The following is a 17,561-nucleotide window of genomic DNA, read 5'->3' as shown; positions in this document are numbered from 1 at the left end:
CTCCATACTCCATGGACTTCTGTAGGAGTTTGTTTGACCAGGAACTGAGAAGGGAAGTGGATTTTACTGAAGAAAGCTCTCAGAAGAAAGATTTCTCTAATTACTATGTAGATAAGGTAAATATATTGCTGCATAGTTATTTATCTTTTGTCTTAGTGAGCTGGACTGCCATATACTTCAGGTTCAGTAGCTTAATATAGGGTATCCAAATAAGTAGATTCATGCCATGCTCTCATAATGCGCTATGCCAAACCTCTGATTATGAACAGATTTAGGCTGGAATCTGAAAAAGTAGTTCAGTGCTCAAAGGCAAGGAGAAGCAGCAGCATACTACACCCCTGCAGAACACTGCAGTATGAATACTGAAATGCTCTTCCTTAAAAATTAATTTAATTATTTCTTGCCAGCTATGAGATTATTCAAGAATGCTCAGAACAACGCCAAATAGGGATAATCTATCATTTTTTAGGTTACTAGGACATTTTTGAAATTTAAGCTCTACCTAAGTATTGCCTACAGTTAGCATAGTCAGCACTGCCCTGATTTTGTATTTCTTATATTTTAAGTAACTGACAAAATCTAAAAATGGCTATACTAGGAAATACGTTTGCTTTGATGTTTGGCTTTGAGAGAGGCAATGACTTCCTTTCAGCATTTATACAGAAGCAGGAGACTGCTTACACTAATTTAACTTTCTGCTCAACTGCCTTTATCTCCTAAGTAAATAAAGCTGTTCACTATAGAGGCTGTGACCACTTTGATATTGAAGTTTTGACAAAATGCTTCCTGTGGCAATTTGTGTCGGAGATAAACTCCCAACTTGACCATGATATCATGCCTTCGCAATGCTGAGCGGCGTGCAGGCAGCAGGAGCCCTGCGTCCCCGGGGTCTGGGTGCTGCGGCGTGGTCTGCCTGCCCTCTGGCGTCGTCGGAAGACCCCTGAGTTGGGTGATGGGATCTCCAACAAGCTCCACACCATTGATGCTGCAAATAGTACAGTTCTTTAACTTATCCTGGTGGTATTAAAGAGCAATGGGAATTAAACAGAGGCAAGGCTTCAAATCTATTTCAGTTTGGAAGCTGAAAAAAAATAGAAACAGAAAAAAGAGGCAGCCCTGCCACAAAGGGCAATGTAAAAACGAAGGGAGCTTTTGCTCCGTCTTCTTTAGCTGTCCCCAGATAACAAATCCAGTTTTCTTCCAGTCTGTTAGGGTCTTACCCAGTAAATTATCTATTGATAAAGAAATCATCGAGGACTTTCTTTAAAGTTTGCTCTGTATTCTGAAATAGAGTTGTCATAATGTCATCTCAGTAGTCACAGAAGGCATTTGAACAAGACTTTTCAGTGCATTAGGAAGAAAAAAACATTTCTAGCTTATTTATTTAGCTGTAACCATTGCAGTATCAGAGCAACTCATAGTGCTCATTTGGAAATTCTGATGGGATACAGAGGAATCATCCTTATTTCATTGATGATGAGTAAATGTCACTGAGGTCAGACTTTTAGAGGACTGTCAGTGTTTAAAGATGCAGATTAACACTTAGTCTGATCTACTGCAGAGCACTGGACTGTAACTGCTATTCAAGGCAACACCAAATATTTGATAGATCTAGACATTTTGCTAACTGATTTGCCAAATGTTCAAAACTAAACTCTGAATCAGCAAAGTAAGAGTCTTCAAGTCTGAAGCACTTAGCTACAAGAAGAAACAGCCCAGCATGTTGCTTTTGTACATTTGAAGAGTTTTGTGTCTCACCTCTTTCAACTGCAGATCTGAATATGGCCCCGAGCTCCTAAATCTTTGTGTCTGTTTTTGTAAAACAAGTTCCCTTACAAGTCCTCAGATTATCCTGGGAACTTTTTCATCTTTTTCTTTCGATTTCTTTTTCTCCCTTTCTTCAGTGAAGTCCCTTCCTTTAATTCTGCTAATCCAGTGCACAAGTTGATCGAGATGTGGTGGCCATCCCATTGGGATTTGGCTGAACCACAGAGAAATACTGGCTGCCAAAAAGCCTCCCCCTGTACTCCTGTCTGGTTAGTTTTGCTGCTTTAATAAGTGTGTTCATAAAACATTGAGGCTTGCACAGGTTTCCCTTGTTATTTTTAGCCTTATCTTTCTCTTTCACCTGATCTTTTATGGGATGGACTGCATTCTTTACTTCTCCAATTCCTCTTTCCTTTGATCTTCCCACTGTAAATGGGGATGCTTAATTAAGTACAATGTTTCAATTTATGGGTTAATTTCCCTGAGAAGGCCTCCTCCACCTCCTCTTACTTACCAACCTGTTTCTTCCAACATGAATCACCTTTCATTTCATAACAGCCTTTCGAAATGCTGTGAACCCAGTCACCTTTCTTATTGGCAAAGGTCAATAGAATGGCAAAGTGCCACCTGCAAAGTCAAGTTCACTCACCTAGCTAGTCTCAACCCAGTTAGCCTCAGATTAATGTTCTTTTATGTCAGCCTTTTCTACCAACAACACAGGTGTGTTGAATGGAAAAGCCATACAAAGTGCTCAAGGCAAACACTGGAACAGAGTAGAACAAATCTCACACATCCAGTAGGATGCAAAATCTTAAGAAAAAAATGGGGACTTAAATTATTTGTAGGGATTTTTTTTTTTTTTGAGGTTGATTCCATTCAAAATTTGTGCTGTTTTTTTCTCTCCTGCAGAACCAGACTCATTCCTCCCTTCCCTGCCCTCTTCCAGGCTTGCTCTGAGTAGCAGCAAGGTTAACATGAAAGTCTCCCTGCTGAGAGTCCAGTCCTTCTGGCACAAACCATCAATCCTGTAGAGAAGCACTAAGGCTTTTTGGAGGCATGTCCAAATGCACAATGTATTGTGGAGCTCTAATCAGACTACAGAGAAGAAACTACACTATTTGAGCCAGGAACCTAAGTTTCTTCTTCAGAATAGCTTATGGTTGAATTCCCAATGGCACATAAGTGCCTATGCCCTGGGAGTCATCTCTCAGCTGTCATCCCCAGAAGGTCATAAACCTATAAGTATCCTATGTTTGAAAGTACTTCTGGGTGTCTTGGAAGCTCACACCAGTCCTCAGTGTTACATCTTAACCCCTCAGGAATCAGACTTTGCATTTCTTTATAAACTGTACAAATAAAGTTCAGTGTGTTGGGTGTTTAGGAGGTCCCCATTTAAGACAGAAGTGACTACTTGAAGGTAGTTTTTCTGTTTCTCTGCTTTTTGCTTGATGGACCAGTGATAAGGGAACTTAATAAGAGCTTAGAAGACATCACATTATATTGTAGGAGAATGCTGACTACAAGACCGTATCTTCTTGCTAGTTAAATATTCATTCACTGAGACCTTGGGAGAAAAGGACCATGTGGTTAATTTATTCCCCCTGAGGGAGTGTTTGGTGCTCCAGTTCCTACTGCACTTAACATAGAATAGAGAGCTTTTCAGAATAAAGCAGATCTTCTCCCCTCCTGGTTAATATCTGAGCAACATTCTTACCACTTTTTGCTAAGCTGATATGTAACCATCCCATCAAAAGTGAAATACCTTCAACAGGAAAGAGGGAGGAGCTCCCAGGATGGCTCTGGTCCATGTGCCTGAAACAGAGGGACATCTCACCTAGGAGAGAAGCCCAGGCTAAGACATCTTATTCTCTGATATGGGAGAGATTTAAGAAATATTTCACTCTGTAATGTTTCACATCGGCTACTTCAGATGCTCCCAAGACAGTGATATGCTGGTGTGATGCTTAGTTCTCCTTGTGAAATGCATAAAAATTCCCAGCCTAGACATTGCAAAATCTGCTAAGCAGATGCCTACTGCACTCAATATTATCAAGTCCCTGTTGTGTATCTAGCCTGTGGGTGTTTGAGTCTCATTGTTAAGTGGGTATGAGGCTCAGTGTCACAAGTCACTTTTAAACTAGGATTTTCAGCACACTTGAAATAGAAACCCTTTTGAAGCTGACAGGGACAAGCATTCTTTTAAAATTGTCAGTAGACAACACCACTTCTGAAATAAAGATGCATCATTAAATGAAAAGAATATTTTTTTTACATACCTTATAGCTAGGTTCCCAAATAGTTGTCTCAATTTCAATAGGTGTTAGATCCAGCAGCTCTTACTGACTTCACTGGATGGTGTGAAGCACTATGCGTTTTGGCAAATTGGAGGTTTATTTAGGAGCCTAACTTCTGGCACCAGCTTTTGAAAATCTTGGCCAGGGTTCCCACATAATGTTAACACAGTCACACTGTATGTCTCAGTATTGTGTGAGATCTACACATCCAGCACTCTGCTAAGCTGCAAATTTAATAAGACAAGTGAAAAAAAAGAGAAAAGCTTACATATGTGTGCTGTTGCTAAGTTATTGTGTATTTGAGAAAGATTAGCCTTAATTTACTACCTCCTGATTATATTTGGATACAAATAAAAGGTGAGGGAATAAAAGGCATCTTTGTAGATCAGCTGGGATCAGGACTTAGTCCAGGGTGATTATTGTCAAACAGAGATCACACACAGAAGGCACTGGAAAAACTTCAAGTAACAACTGAATTGATTCTTTAAAAGTTTTGTGCCACGAAGTTTATACAGCAGTTGAACAGAGACGCCCTTAGCACTTCAAACTGTTTCTGTTGGGTTTTTTTGGTTTTGTTTTTAAAATTTTTTTTCAGTTTTGTTTACTTTTAATTTCTTAACATGTATATTTGTATCAAGCTATCATGGCAATGAAGGCTTAAACCTCATAAGAATAAATTATATGGTGAATAATTTTCTTGCAGGATTCTTATCTAGCAGTACTAATTTTACTAACTTAATGTGTTTCATTTGATGTCAGCTATCTGGAAGAAAAGCACCAAATCTGAGCTAGTTGTTTAGGCTTCTCTATCAGAAAGAAAGAGACAGAGACCTCTGTGCAGTTCACACACAGCCAAGATCAGAATCTAGGTCAGGTGAGATGAATCCCACCCTGTTGCAAAAACAGATGTTGAGAGAGCATAGTGATGGTGTTGTAAGAACTTCTGTGGATTCAGATTCTCTTGTAGACCACATGAAACAACCCTGCCAAACTACTCCTGTAACATTTGATATAAATGCAAATCTCTTATTGTCTCCAGCAGGAGATATCACATATCTGAGACAGCATCTGGTGCTGATGATGTGTATAAATGCCCTCTGTGAATTGGGCAGAGAACACTGATATCATTATCACAAGACACGCAACAGGATGTGAACTCACATTTTCAGAGGTGAAAGGCTGCTTCACTCACCCACTTGGCCATGCAGCCTTGACCATCATGCATCCTATTGATTGCTATGAAAGGAAGCACAAGCCTACAGGAATTGTTCTGCAATGATGGGTGGACACAGCTTTAAACAGCTGCCTGAGGACTTTGCCAAAGGGTGGCCAAAATGAATTTTTCATTCCCCTGTTCCATCCATCATGCCATAGTGAATGATGCCTCTGGAAATAGCTCCCTTGGCCAAGCATAATAGGGTCACACCTGCCCGGCTGTTCCTGGTGGTCATGCTGTCTTAGGATGGGATCCAAAGTCCGCTGAAATAATTGAAAAAGGCCCTGTTGACTCAAGAGGATCTTTGGATCAGACCCTTAGTCCTTGTTTCTACTAAATTAGCTGCGCAAGCTGGCAAGGATTTCCTTATATCCCTATATCATACATGGTAGGGTTTGGGCCTTTGGGATTGCTATAACAACTTTATAGTTCCATATTAGTAGACATTTTATCCTAGTGGTTTTTAGTAAGTGATGTCATTGCTCTCATCTTCCTCTGCTGATGCATTATTGGCAAAAAGCTAGGACAGCTTCAAGACCCATGGGGCTACCCCTATTTTTCACATAGAAATGGACTTCTGGGATTGAGCTGTGAATAGGTGAGCAATCGACAAATTTCCAGAAGATGAGGACTGTAACTCAGAGTAGTGAATAGGAACCATAGAAAATGCTCATAAAAGGGAAAATCAACCTGTAGTACCCAGTGGGGGGGGTGGGGTGGGGGGTGGGGGAGAGAGTTATTTCATGGTTTGGGGAATGAAGATGTGAATTTGTCTCTCATCCTGTATAGAATAAATTGATGCAAAATTTTGATCCAAGGGCAATTAAAGACATGTGTTACTTTCTTCTGATTCCCACAAACTTTGGTTGAACTCCTGCAAAGGTAAACATGCTTTTGAAATCAGTAGGGTTTTTGAGGTCTGAATCTGGTATAAGTGGCAAAGACTTGGTTGTTCTAAAGGTAAGGAGAAATGTTAATTCCTGAAGTACTGCTTGTGTAGCAAGTTTGCACGTGATTTGGTTTGTGTAGTTATTGTTCTGTCTGGGTTAGGGTTAGGGTTAGCGTTAGGGTTAGGGTTAGGGTTAGAGATAGGGTTAGGGTTTTAACAAGGCTAAAAGCTAATTCTTTTTTTTTTTTTTTGGTCACAGCCTTTCTGTAGTCTCTGTTGCCATATAAGACAAAAGCATGTATTTATTTGTAAAATTATTTAACTGATATTGATATCTGCAAAAACCAAACTAACTACAGCCCACCTCAAGGGTGTACCCTTGCAAAGACTTAATATGTGAAAGCACAGCAGAAAACAGAATGTGGGAAATCATACCCAGCAAGCCAGAGAGTGAAGTTCTTACAGAAATGCTAGCATAAAATCCCTAGGGATAACTCACTGCAATATATGTTTCCAACTGAACTATTTTTTCAAGAGGACTTTCCTCTTCTTCTTTTTTACTTGTATTAAGCTGTATTTTCAAGGGACGTCCTTTGAATAGTTACCACAGGACAACAATGCAAACTCATCTTTTTTTTTCTTGTCAGATCTTTCATAGCCATACATTAAATTGTACAGTGAAACAAAAAGACTGAATATGCGATGAAATATATCTTAATTCAGTCTGGCACAGGTTTACCATCCATGGAGAAATGTTCAAAATCTATTAGGTGATTCAGAAGGCTAAGACCTATTTTCAATAAGCAATTTCAGTGCCCTTACAGGGATGCACAGGCTTAACTCCTATGGTTTGTAACAATGTTAAGCAAGTAGGCACTTGCACAAAATGTGTTAGGTCTCTAGATAGCCATACAAATCAGTCCAAGTAAGGAATAGAAATAGGTTGTAGACTCTTAAATCACTCAGGCTGCAACTCTATTAAGTAAAACCAGTGGTCGGGTTCAAGTGCTGACCCATAGTCACTGTACTGTTTAATGCTAGGATGGCCTTTACCATAGTTTAGGCATGGTCCAAATGGTACCCTCCCTGTGGCAGGGCTGTGGCAGTGTTTGGGGTCTAAAGTAGACCAGGAACTACCCCCAGCAGGCATTTCAGATGTGGCCATAGACGTGGATGCAGAACATCATCTGGTCTGTCTTTCACTGGCCTGCTTTATTTCTGAATATACAGGTAGTCTCTGATACTTTTGAGAATGTTATCCTCAGTTAACAATTTTTATTTAACTCGTTGCTATTGTCTTTGCATTTAGGGTATTTATACAGGTGCATGTTCACACAGAACTGTATATGATGAGAATGATTCTGCATTGCATTAGTTGTATGTACCACATGAGCAATTCATCCTTAGGCATGTGTACATAATACCTGTATATGCTGGGCAGAGGCTACATTCCCTTTTTAGCAAACACTATCACAGGGTGTGCTGTGTGTGTCCCTCAGCCCAGGAGGAGAACAAGCAGTGGAAACCCAAGGGAGAAAAGGTTTCAGGCTGGTCCTGAGCCTGCCAGGACGGATTCGCTGCTAGTGGCTGATGTTGTGTAGCTGTGAGAAATGGGTTTGCCAGTGATGAAGAAGGGACATGCTCAGCCCTTGTCGCTGTGTGTGTTGTTCCTAATGTAAATGTTTTGGATAATGCCAAACCTCACATAGTGGAACGCATCCTAAGCGCAAGCCCTGAACTGGCACCATAGATTGAACACGTCAAACTGGAGATTTGAGAATGTGAACTAGAGTCTTCTCTGTCGAAATTAACCATGAAGGGGGATTGTAGAGCAACTGCTCGGCAAATCTTAACTTTGTTTGGCAGACTACAACAGCATTATTTAACCATATTTCTTTCTTCACAGACTGTGTTATGGCTCCACCTGGCAGGAAACACAGGGATTACTGGTTAAAAATAGTGTTAAAAAAGAAGCAATTGACAGTTTAAATGTAAAAGCGTGTCACCAACTGGAATAGTGTTTCCAGTTTCTCTTGTCATTATTCAGGATTTGTAGTGCTCCATTAACGCATCTAGATGCCTCCAGATTCAAAAAAGAATCTTCCTCAGACTCAGATTAGAGATTAAGTGTAAAACAAGGGATGGAAAAGAGACACAAACAGCTATGGGGAGGAAAGCAGAGATAGGTGAGTGTGAAATATGATGGGTCACCAACATGACTGACCTTGTAAATATGGACTCAGCCCAAAAGGGACAGAAGGGAAAAAATTGAAGGAGGTTGAAGAGGTAGGCCTGTGGGCGATCTTCAGGCAAAATGTATGAGAACCAACTTACTTTGTGTAAGCCAGAGAAATAGCTGAAATGGTTGGTTTGTCAGTATAGGTCTAATAGATGTGGGAGCCAACCCCATCATAAATGAGTGACACTGGGGAGGTGTCTGAGGGAATGATCACTGTAGCAGTTGTCTGGACCAGAAGAAGATGAGACTGTGCTGTTCAAAGCCAGAGAAAAAGATACTGCAGCAGCCAAGCCATGGGCCTGGGCAAGAATTTCAGCTACGGGGATGAGTAAGGAAAGTAACTTCTGAGAAATAGTGAACTACAGGGATCATCTGGAGAATCTGCCCTTTTTAGAAAACAATACATGGGATGCATAGGAGGTGCAGTTCACTGAAAAGTTATGGCCTCTGATTGCAGGCCATATACAGAGAAAAGATAGACATGGGTGTTTCAGTCTGAAAAAATGAATGTGGTTTAAGCATTTACAAGGGGCTTTCTGCCACAGTAGCTCTGAGCCTATCTCCCGAGAGAAATCAAGCCCTTAGTCTAACATTGGGGCATGCTGGTGAGGATCTTGCCCAATTCCTGCATACTGCATCAACAGGGCAGAAACTCAGCTTCGATAAGAGGAGCAGAAATATAAAAAGCAAATAAACTTGATCTGTGAGACAATCCTGCACTTTAAATATTTGAGACTATACCATGGTAGCCACCGGAGGGCACTCGAGACTTGCTGTTCAAAGTCCCTGACACTGATCCCTGCACTCATTTGTTCAGCATGTAGCGCATCTAACTGCATGTTGGTACCTCTGCCTTCTAGTAAGAGCTGGACAGCATGACAGGTGTCCTTCACTCCAGGATTGATTTCCTTGTCTTTTTAAAATATCCAACGTGAAAAGGTGCCTGTGAGTAGGGCAGGGAACAAGAAATTGAAAGTCATTGCAGATGCACTGAGCCCATCATCAGAATTTCTCTGGTTTTAGAGCAGTGCTTTCAAAATCTGTACTAGTGGAGACCAAGTGCTCACAAGTGTTCTCACAGAAAGGTTGATTTCTAATTGAATGTGTATTGAATTTATGATTTATTTGTAAGACCAAATTTCCAAAGTGACCTACATTGATGGCACCTATTATGGGATTATATACAAAGAGTTCTTAAATATTTAAAGAAAAGTAAGGTATTTTCCTATATTATTAGTCTGTTTATGGCTAAATTTTGCTATCTCTAATATATGACATGGAAAAAAAAGGTTAAAAGTACATCACAGAGCGGATGTGCTGCTTGAATGTTAATAATAATTATCTGTTCTTATTACTCGTGAAAGTGGTATGAATGATATGTCTCATACCCTTTTCAGGAACACTGGTAGAGGAAAAAACATAAAGGGTCTTGGTGATAAAACTAAAAATTAAGTGTAGCTTTTAGTAGTTTGTGTTTACAGATATGTTAATGCAGTAAATATTAATTAATTCACATTTTATCCAACATCAAACTCTCTTTTCTAATGCTGCATTCCTTTGCTGACTATCTTAGAGGAGATAAGGAAGTTCATCTCCCCTATAAGTTTTAAATTATGTTATCAATATCTCTGAGAAAAGAGAAAAGCGTATAGGATTTTTTTCTTCAAAGCTTGCATATAGGTAGGTGCAGGTGTGGGCATATAACTACAGGAATTGAAGATTCATAATTCTGAGTAGTTGAAAAAAGTGAGATGAATTAAGTTAACAAGTTTTGGGTGGTTTTAAAAAATAAAGGAGAATAGGTGGGAGAGGGCACAAGGAGTATGAAGATGGAGGGGAACTGCTTTTGAGGAGAGGTAAAAAAGAAAAGAGGAAAAAGTGGAGAAACAAGGGGGAAAATGGCCCTTTGAAAAACCAGAGGAGCACACACTGCCAGTGAGATCCCACATTTTCAAAACAACACTGATCCTTTTCAATTGTAAGTCAAAATACCAGCCACTGGCAAATGTGCTTTACAAACCAATATAGCTCATCTGGACCAGGCAGCTTTCCTGCTATACAGAGAAACCTGAAGATTACTTGTTTTTCTTTCAGAATATTCCTCTCATCTTCTTGTTATCTCTTTCCTTCAGTGTCCAAGCAAAACCTATGATCCACTCATAAAGTCTACCAGAGACTTTCCCGATGAAGTCATTAGCTTTATTAAACGCCATCCACTGATGTACAAATCCGTTTACCCAGTGACGGGAGGACCAGTATTCACTCGAATCAACGTGGACTATCGGCTGACACAGATTGTGGTGGATCATGTCATGGCAGAGGATGGACAATATGATGTTATTTTCCTAGGAACAGGTATGAGAAAGGACTTCCACTATCATTCTGCACATCCTTTAAGAACACTTTTACTCCAGCAGGTCCTGAATAAACCTGTTGATTAACATCTTTTTCCTATACATGCAGCTTTGGGAAGCAGTTAAGATGCTCCTGATTCTGTGTAAGGTCTTAATTCAAATGCTAAGAAAAGATGGATTTACCAGCTCAAGACATTGCTGCTGCTGGGACTTTAATGCTTCCCAGTCCCTAGGTGATAAACCAGTTAAGGGTCGGAGTACCTGGACTTTCTTACCCTGAGTACCATTCAGTACTTGTCTTTACATTACATTACATGGTAGTCTGGCTCCAATTCCTGCTGGCAGCACATCAATAACCAGTTAAAAGAAAAAAACTAACTTTAATAACTTCAAGGAGTATTTCCTATTACCAGAAGAGACATGGTGCATCAGCATTAAATCTCACGTGACATTGAACAGCTAGGAAAGATTTAAAATTGAGCCTAAGGCAACAACTTCACTTAAATACTTTCAAATATATTATTTAGCGTTATGAATAACTCTGAACAAGAGGACCATTACTGAACAGAGGTTAAACTACTCTGTCAGGGAAGAAAGTTGCTTTGCAGTTTTTCTATGGATAATTATGTATCTCTTTACATTTTTATGATAGTTACAAGCCTTAAGGAAAAAGTCTAGTTTTACTATAGTAATTAAATTTAGAATCATTGGATGAATCACCCAACAGCATGCTATCCTAATAAATATTAACATAGCTATACATTTCTGAAATAATAATCTAAGTTTTACTCCACTGGAATTTCTTGTTCTTAATCCAGAATTTGAAGTTCTTTCACTAGCAGACCTGAAAAAGCACTTCTCACTGGTAGATCTGAACACTTTACTAAGGAGGTCATTACCATTATACCCATTTCACATCAGGTGAAACTAAAGTACATGGAGGTGAAAAGGATTATCCAAGGGAAGTGAGTGAGCCGCTGGTATGACCTGCAGAGAAATTAAGGTTTCTATTTGAATCCTACCCCAGTGCTGTTGGGTTGCACCGCATTTTATCTGGCCTGTAAGGAAATTTGGTGTTGTAGAGTACAGTTTGATAGGTATGGATATTCTGAAGTGATCTGGGAAAAGGACTGAATTGTCACAGAGCATCACCTCATAAAGTGTGGGTTGTCGCAGCCTTCAAGAGTTTCCCAGCTGCATTATCATACACCCACGTTCAGAGATAGTCTCCCTCTTGGATCATTTATGTCTTTCAGCTCAACTCCTCTCACAGCTCTTGTCTTCCTAAAAAAAAAAGTATGAGAGTCCCTCTATTGTCCCCACATGTCAAGTACAGCAGTGTCAGAGGGAAAAGCACAGTTTCGTAGAAAAGAACATTAAAGTGCTGTTTGCTGCCGTGTTGCCTGAGAAGGCAAGGAGTAAGCTTGAGCTGTGATGGTAGAATATCCTTGCTTCTTCCTGAATGTACTCTTATATACAGTCAACAGAGAAGGAAAGTGAAAAAAATCCCAAGATGTGAGATGCTTGGAATCTGGGAGTACTCACTATGACTTACTTTTCTTATGATAATAGTGAGGAAAAGTAATTAAACTTTAAGCTGTCCAAAAAGATGGTTTCACTAGTTAAAATGTACAAAATATTCTTTCAGTGGTTATAGAGGTTGCTTTCAGATGCTTGCTATGCTCTACTATAAAATTTATCATAGGAATAAAACTATACTGAGAGACCAGCAACTCAAATACTCCCAGGTTAACTGTTTACTACCCAGCACCAATTTAATTCTTTCAGAGTAAATCGTCCAGTTTAGAGGTGTCAAGGCTGGCATGTACCATGCAATCACTAGGTGGCACTCCATAATATGCAGATATTTATTTATCTGCAGTGCCTTCCTTCAAAGTTTGTTTCTTTCCAGGAACACATGGTCTTTGTTCTATTTTATCTTCTAAACTTGTCCCATGGAAAAAATTAAACTCAAAGATAAAAATTCAGATATTATATAGACTGAATACCGATATACCAAATAACTCGGAAGATTCTGAGCAGCAGCAGATCAGAAGCTTAGTATGTGTTTGAATGTATGCAGCCAACTTGTACTTATGCAGACTTTGGCAATTATGTCAAACAAATAAACAAAAGGTCTAATTACAGAAGGCAAACTGAAATACTTTTGGCTTTGATTGGTAATATGATCTTCAGTACTTTGGGAAAACAAGAATTGAAAATCTCATTCTTTCCATCATAATATATTATTTTTCATCATTTCAGTGCTATGCATAGTGCTTAGGCTGAACTGCTTTATGTCATTTCCATGCTACACATCCCAGCACCCAGCTCACCTCCCCTGGGCAGTTTTTTTTAAGGCCCTTCAAGATTCACTAATGTGTAATGGTCTGAGACTAAATGAGCAGCTTTTTTCTTTCACCAAGCAGGAATTCAGGTTAAAATTAATCAACAGATTTAACTAAAAAATTCTCCAGATAAATCTAAAGAAGTAATTTATTCAATTTTTAAATGAAGTTTGATGATGGAGGTTCTGTTCAAAAATTTCCCTAAAATGCAAAGATAAATTTTAAAAGTGCTTTGCTTAACTCCCCACATCAAAATGAAACCTACTTCTGATTAAGGTGCTATGCTGGATGAAAACTAATTGTATAAAAAAGAGGAAATAATTTTCTGCCAATTTAGTCCCCTAAACTGGACATTTTGTGGTCAGATGGTCCCTGATTCTTGCTCAAGGAAATGTGCAGACACTTCTAGCTGGCAGCATGGATGTGCTTGTCTGTGTTTGTGTAGCAGGAGAGTTAGACCAGCCCTGCTGGCAGCAGCCTATAATTGTGTTGGCTCAGCCATACAGTAAAACTGTAAATGTATTGCATAGAGCCATGTACATAGAAATAGATGCAGATAGAGATAGATATTGTTTGAAGGCTACATCCCTGATGCATTCATTTTATATTCAGGGCCAAGGTGGAGGGGTTTTTATTTTTTCTTTGTAACCTAAGTATACAGCATAGCTTGTTTTTAAAAAAAAAATCTGAAATCAAGTTGCTGTGAGATAAGAAATGGAGTACCACGTATGTACTGAAACATAACTGTGGGTTTTAGATGATGAACATTTGTTTCAGACATAGGCACAGTCCTGAAAGTTGTGAGTATCACAAAGGAGAAGTGGACTAAGGAGGAGGTGGTCCTGGAAGAACTGCAGATATTCAAGGTAAGCATTAACAGCCACAACAGCAATTAAATATTATTCAGGAGACTTTAAGGCACAAGCTGGCTTTGTCTGTCTGGTTGTTTGTTTACTGAAACTAGTTCAAGTTTCCAGAGGGACAGTATGCAAATTTTTAAATGCCTTGGTATTCTGTGGGTAAGCCAATAGAAAAAAGTCCAAAACCAAACAAACCATGATTTTTCAGTCTCATGGAAAGTCTTATTTATCCTGCCTTGTTCTAGTTTGAAATCTTATTATGAGCCCAAATTTCTTTATTAGTAGTATTTAATTTGTAATGCCAGTTTTTCTATTGTCTCAGCTTTGGGACTATTCTTAGTACAATTATATTTTTTTAAACACACAACCCCCTAAAATTCTACAGATGTAGTGAAATTCTTTAAAAATAACAACTTTAGGAACTGAAAACATAAAGAAGATAAAACAAAGTTTGTTTTGACTATCAGTGTGTTTTAATTTATTGATGAAGGCTGACTCGACGTTTTTGACCATTTTGGTTTGGTTATTCTGGTTGAGTGATAAAGAAGAAAAGTACCTGGAGCCCTGCTAACACCAATGACTTCTTCATAAATAGAGCCTGTAAAAAGTCCAACCTCCTTTCTGTTGCATGGACACAATTCTGATTAACCTCATCGCTGGTGAGGTAGCTGATGTTGACATACTGTTGCAGGAGGAAAATTGAGACTTGTGTCTTCCCTACAGATTTTTTTTTCCATTTTGTAGTTTCTTCTTCATTCTTTGCATTCTCACTTTGCTTTCTTCTCATGCAGTATAGCTCTTCTTCAGTTTTTGCCTTGCTTTTTCATCAAAGTATAATCTGCATCCCTGGTATTTTGATTACTTTCTCACACATCCTCTCTCCTACATCCTATACAAGGTCTTAGCCAGAATCTTTGTCCATACTACATAAATTAATTCGGGACTTAGAGGCAGTATTTTCCAAGTGTGAGGACAGGATATTTAATAATTGTTTCAAAAAGTATATTTGTCCATATGCCTTTTCATATGTCATGTGTGTGATGAAACTTTGATTTAAAGGATCTCCATGTCTTCTTCCCACTGTCTTAGCAATTATAATTATCACTCAAAAAATACCAAGATTACTTAGTGGCCTGCCAAGTAATCAGCAGTTTCAGTATGTGCACCAATTTACTGCATTCTTAAAACATAACGTCAGGGGCAAATGTACCATATCATATTTAAAACAAAAAAAAAGGTGGTTTTTTTTTCTGCTCAGCAGACATTCCTTCACGTTTTTATTGGTAACATTTATAAATGTTATCTCTAATGTTTTTGAATCCAGAAAATTGAAAGGGGTGAAGGGCTGAACAAACACCCCTTATTTCCTTGAACTGCATTAACATTAAACAGTAGGCTTAGATTAATCTTCTATTAAGCGATAGATAATACCCTGAGCTTTGTCCTGTTCCTCCATCAGTCACTGGCAAAAAATTCACTGTCTCTCATAGCAGTGAAATACATCCTGGTACAGATGATCTGCCTATGTATCCCTTAAATGCCATCTAAGCCTTTCAAATAGTGTTTAATAAGAACTTAAGTTGATGTGAAGCCTTATTGCCAGTCCCCAGGATAGGCTAGATTGCAAACTCTTAGAATTAAAGCCAGTTGCCTCATAGGCAGCAGGGAAAATATATGTGAGGTATTTTTGGAAATGTGAATTTAGCGATTTTCTGGGGGTTTTTTCATATTTGTTTAAACCAAGAAAATAGATCTGTACTTCTGTTTACTTTCGGTGTGTTAATTTTTGTTCTCTTTTTCACTAAAACCAGGGAATGTGTAAACTAATGCACCTTACTAATTTGTTTTTCAGCATCCTTCGTTTATCTCAACCATGGAGATTTCTCAGAAGCAGGTAAACACAAGCTCATTTAATTACTGCAGGATGTATGGTACACTGAACACTTAGCTTGTTATTTTCAGGTGATGTCTATTACTTACTGGCCAAGGTTTCCATGGGTGACTCTTAAAGTGCATCTGGAAAGATGGAGATATGTTTGAACTTGTTTCTGTGTTTAATTCACATTTGCTTACAAACAGTAATTTGTGTACCCAAGCTGGTACTTATTCATGGAAACAAATGTTTAGTCATCTAGTACTGGGATTTGTGAATGAAGTCAATGCACATTAGTTTTCCAGACACTAAAATACTTGTCTCTTTACAATCTAGTAATAGATTATTTTTACTATTATTGTTGTTATTTTTATTAGTAGTCAAGAGAGAGCAGGGCCTCCTTGTGCTAAAAGTTGTGTGCACACAGACTGAAAACCAGTCCCTCTCCTCTAAAATTGGAGTCAAAATCTGGGTGGTCCAATCCTGGCAGAGCAGGGGCCAGTGGTGGTTGGGAATCTCCGGATGGGAAACGGTTTTGTGGCAGCTCCGAGCTCTGTGATGGCTACGTGCACGTTCAGGAGGCAGCGTGACACCAGAGCCATCTCTCCCTGCCCTGCAGAGGTGGCCAGAGCAGCTCCAGCACGACATGCCTCCCTCACGCAGGAGGAGGCATTTTGCTGTTCAGGCACGCACAGCACAGCTGGGTCCCATCTCCCCTGAAAAAGGGAAAGGGTGGCTGGCCAGCTGGAAGTGTTGCATGAGCCAGCTCCAGCTCAACAGCAAGCACTTGGACCACCCTTGTCTCAACAGGCAGTCTACTCACATGTTGATGAGAGGGGAGTAATATTATCCCCATCCTACCTAAGGATCAGAAGCAGAAGTTTTATTCACACAAGGTCATCCCTAGTTTCCAGATTCTTAATGTCACGGCTATCCAGCCCCTTGATTTTAAATGTGTTATTAAACCATTCTTTTCGTGGTTTGCTTCTGATTTTTTTTTACAGTGCAAATCTAAAGGTGTAAGGGTGTTGAGTGCTGGTGTCTTTCCATGACAGCAGTCCCCTTGCCTCTCTGCTGTATTGTCAGGGATGGATGGGGACTGGCCAGTTCACACTGAGCCCCGAGAAACATTTTATGGTAAAGGAGGAATTCTCCCTCATTTTATAAAATCTGGGACGAGGTTGAAATTCTGCAAGTGTGGCACTGAAGAAAGGAACTTTTAACGTGGGCTACTTGGAGGTCGCTCCTAATTCATTTGCTTTGCCTGATTTGCAGCAACAATTGTACATTGGTTCCAGGGATGGATTGGTTCAGCTCTCTCTGCACAGATGTCACACGTATGGGAAGGCTTGTGCAGACTGCTGCCTTGCCAGAGACCCGTACTGTGCCTGGGATGGAAACTCCTGTTCCAGATATGCCCCCACTTCTAAAAGGTAAAAAAAAAAAAAAAGAAAAACACAACGTGCTGTAAAAGATCTTGCTGCTTGCAAGAATTTCAGAGGTTCCTAATCAGAACTTGTTGCCTTTTTACTTATATGTCATTTGCCTTAAACCTGATCGTTCTCTGGCCAAGTTTCTCATTTCTGCTCAAAGAGCTGTGGAGACAACATAGTTTTGTTTAAGTGTGTCACAGTAACTCATCTACTACAGCTAACATCATAAATCCATTACTTTCCTTTTTAATGCTGAATGCTTTAAGACATGAGATGCTCAGGTGGAGG

The 17,561-nt window shown here is 39.4% G+C and overlaps 1 protein-coding gene across 1 annotated transcript in view; it reads left to right on the top strand.

Annotated features, from left to right (window-relative positions):
• The window catches only part of SEMA3D (semaphorin 3D), a 148,530-nt gene that overhangs the window by 109,536 nt on the left and 21,433 nt on the right, over positions 1 to 17,561 (top strand). Inside the window, exons 12-15 of the mRNA XM_074903441.1 lie at positions 10,538 to 10,760; positions 13,885 to 13,973; positions 15,820 to 15,861; positions 17,116 to 17,273. Of these exons, the coding sequence (XP_074759542.1) occupies positions 10,538 to 10,760; positions 13,885 to 13,973; positions 15,820 to 15,861; positions 17,116 to 17,273 (512 nt within the window). The remainder of the gene's footprint in view (positions 1 to 10,537; positions 10,761 to 13,884; positions 13,974 to 15,819; positions 15,862 to 17,115; positions 17,274 to 17,561) is intronic.

This window comes from Athene noctua, chromosome 3 (genome assembly GCF_965140245.1).
Source record: "Athene noctua chromosome 3, bAthNoc1.hap1.1, whole genome shotgun sequence".
Classification (NCBI taxonomy): domain Eukaryota; kingdom Metazoa; phylum Chordata; class Aves; order Strigiformes; family Strigidae; genus Athene; species Athene noctua.
Note: the sequence above shows the minus strand (reverse complement) of the source record. Positions and strands in the feature narration are given on the sequence as shown.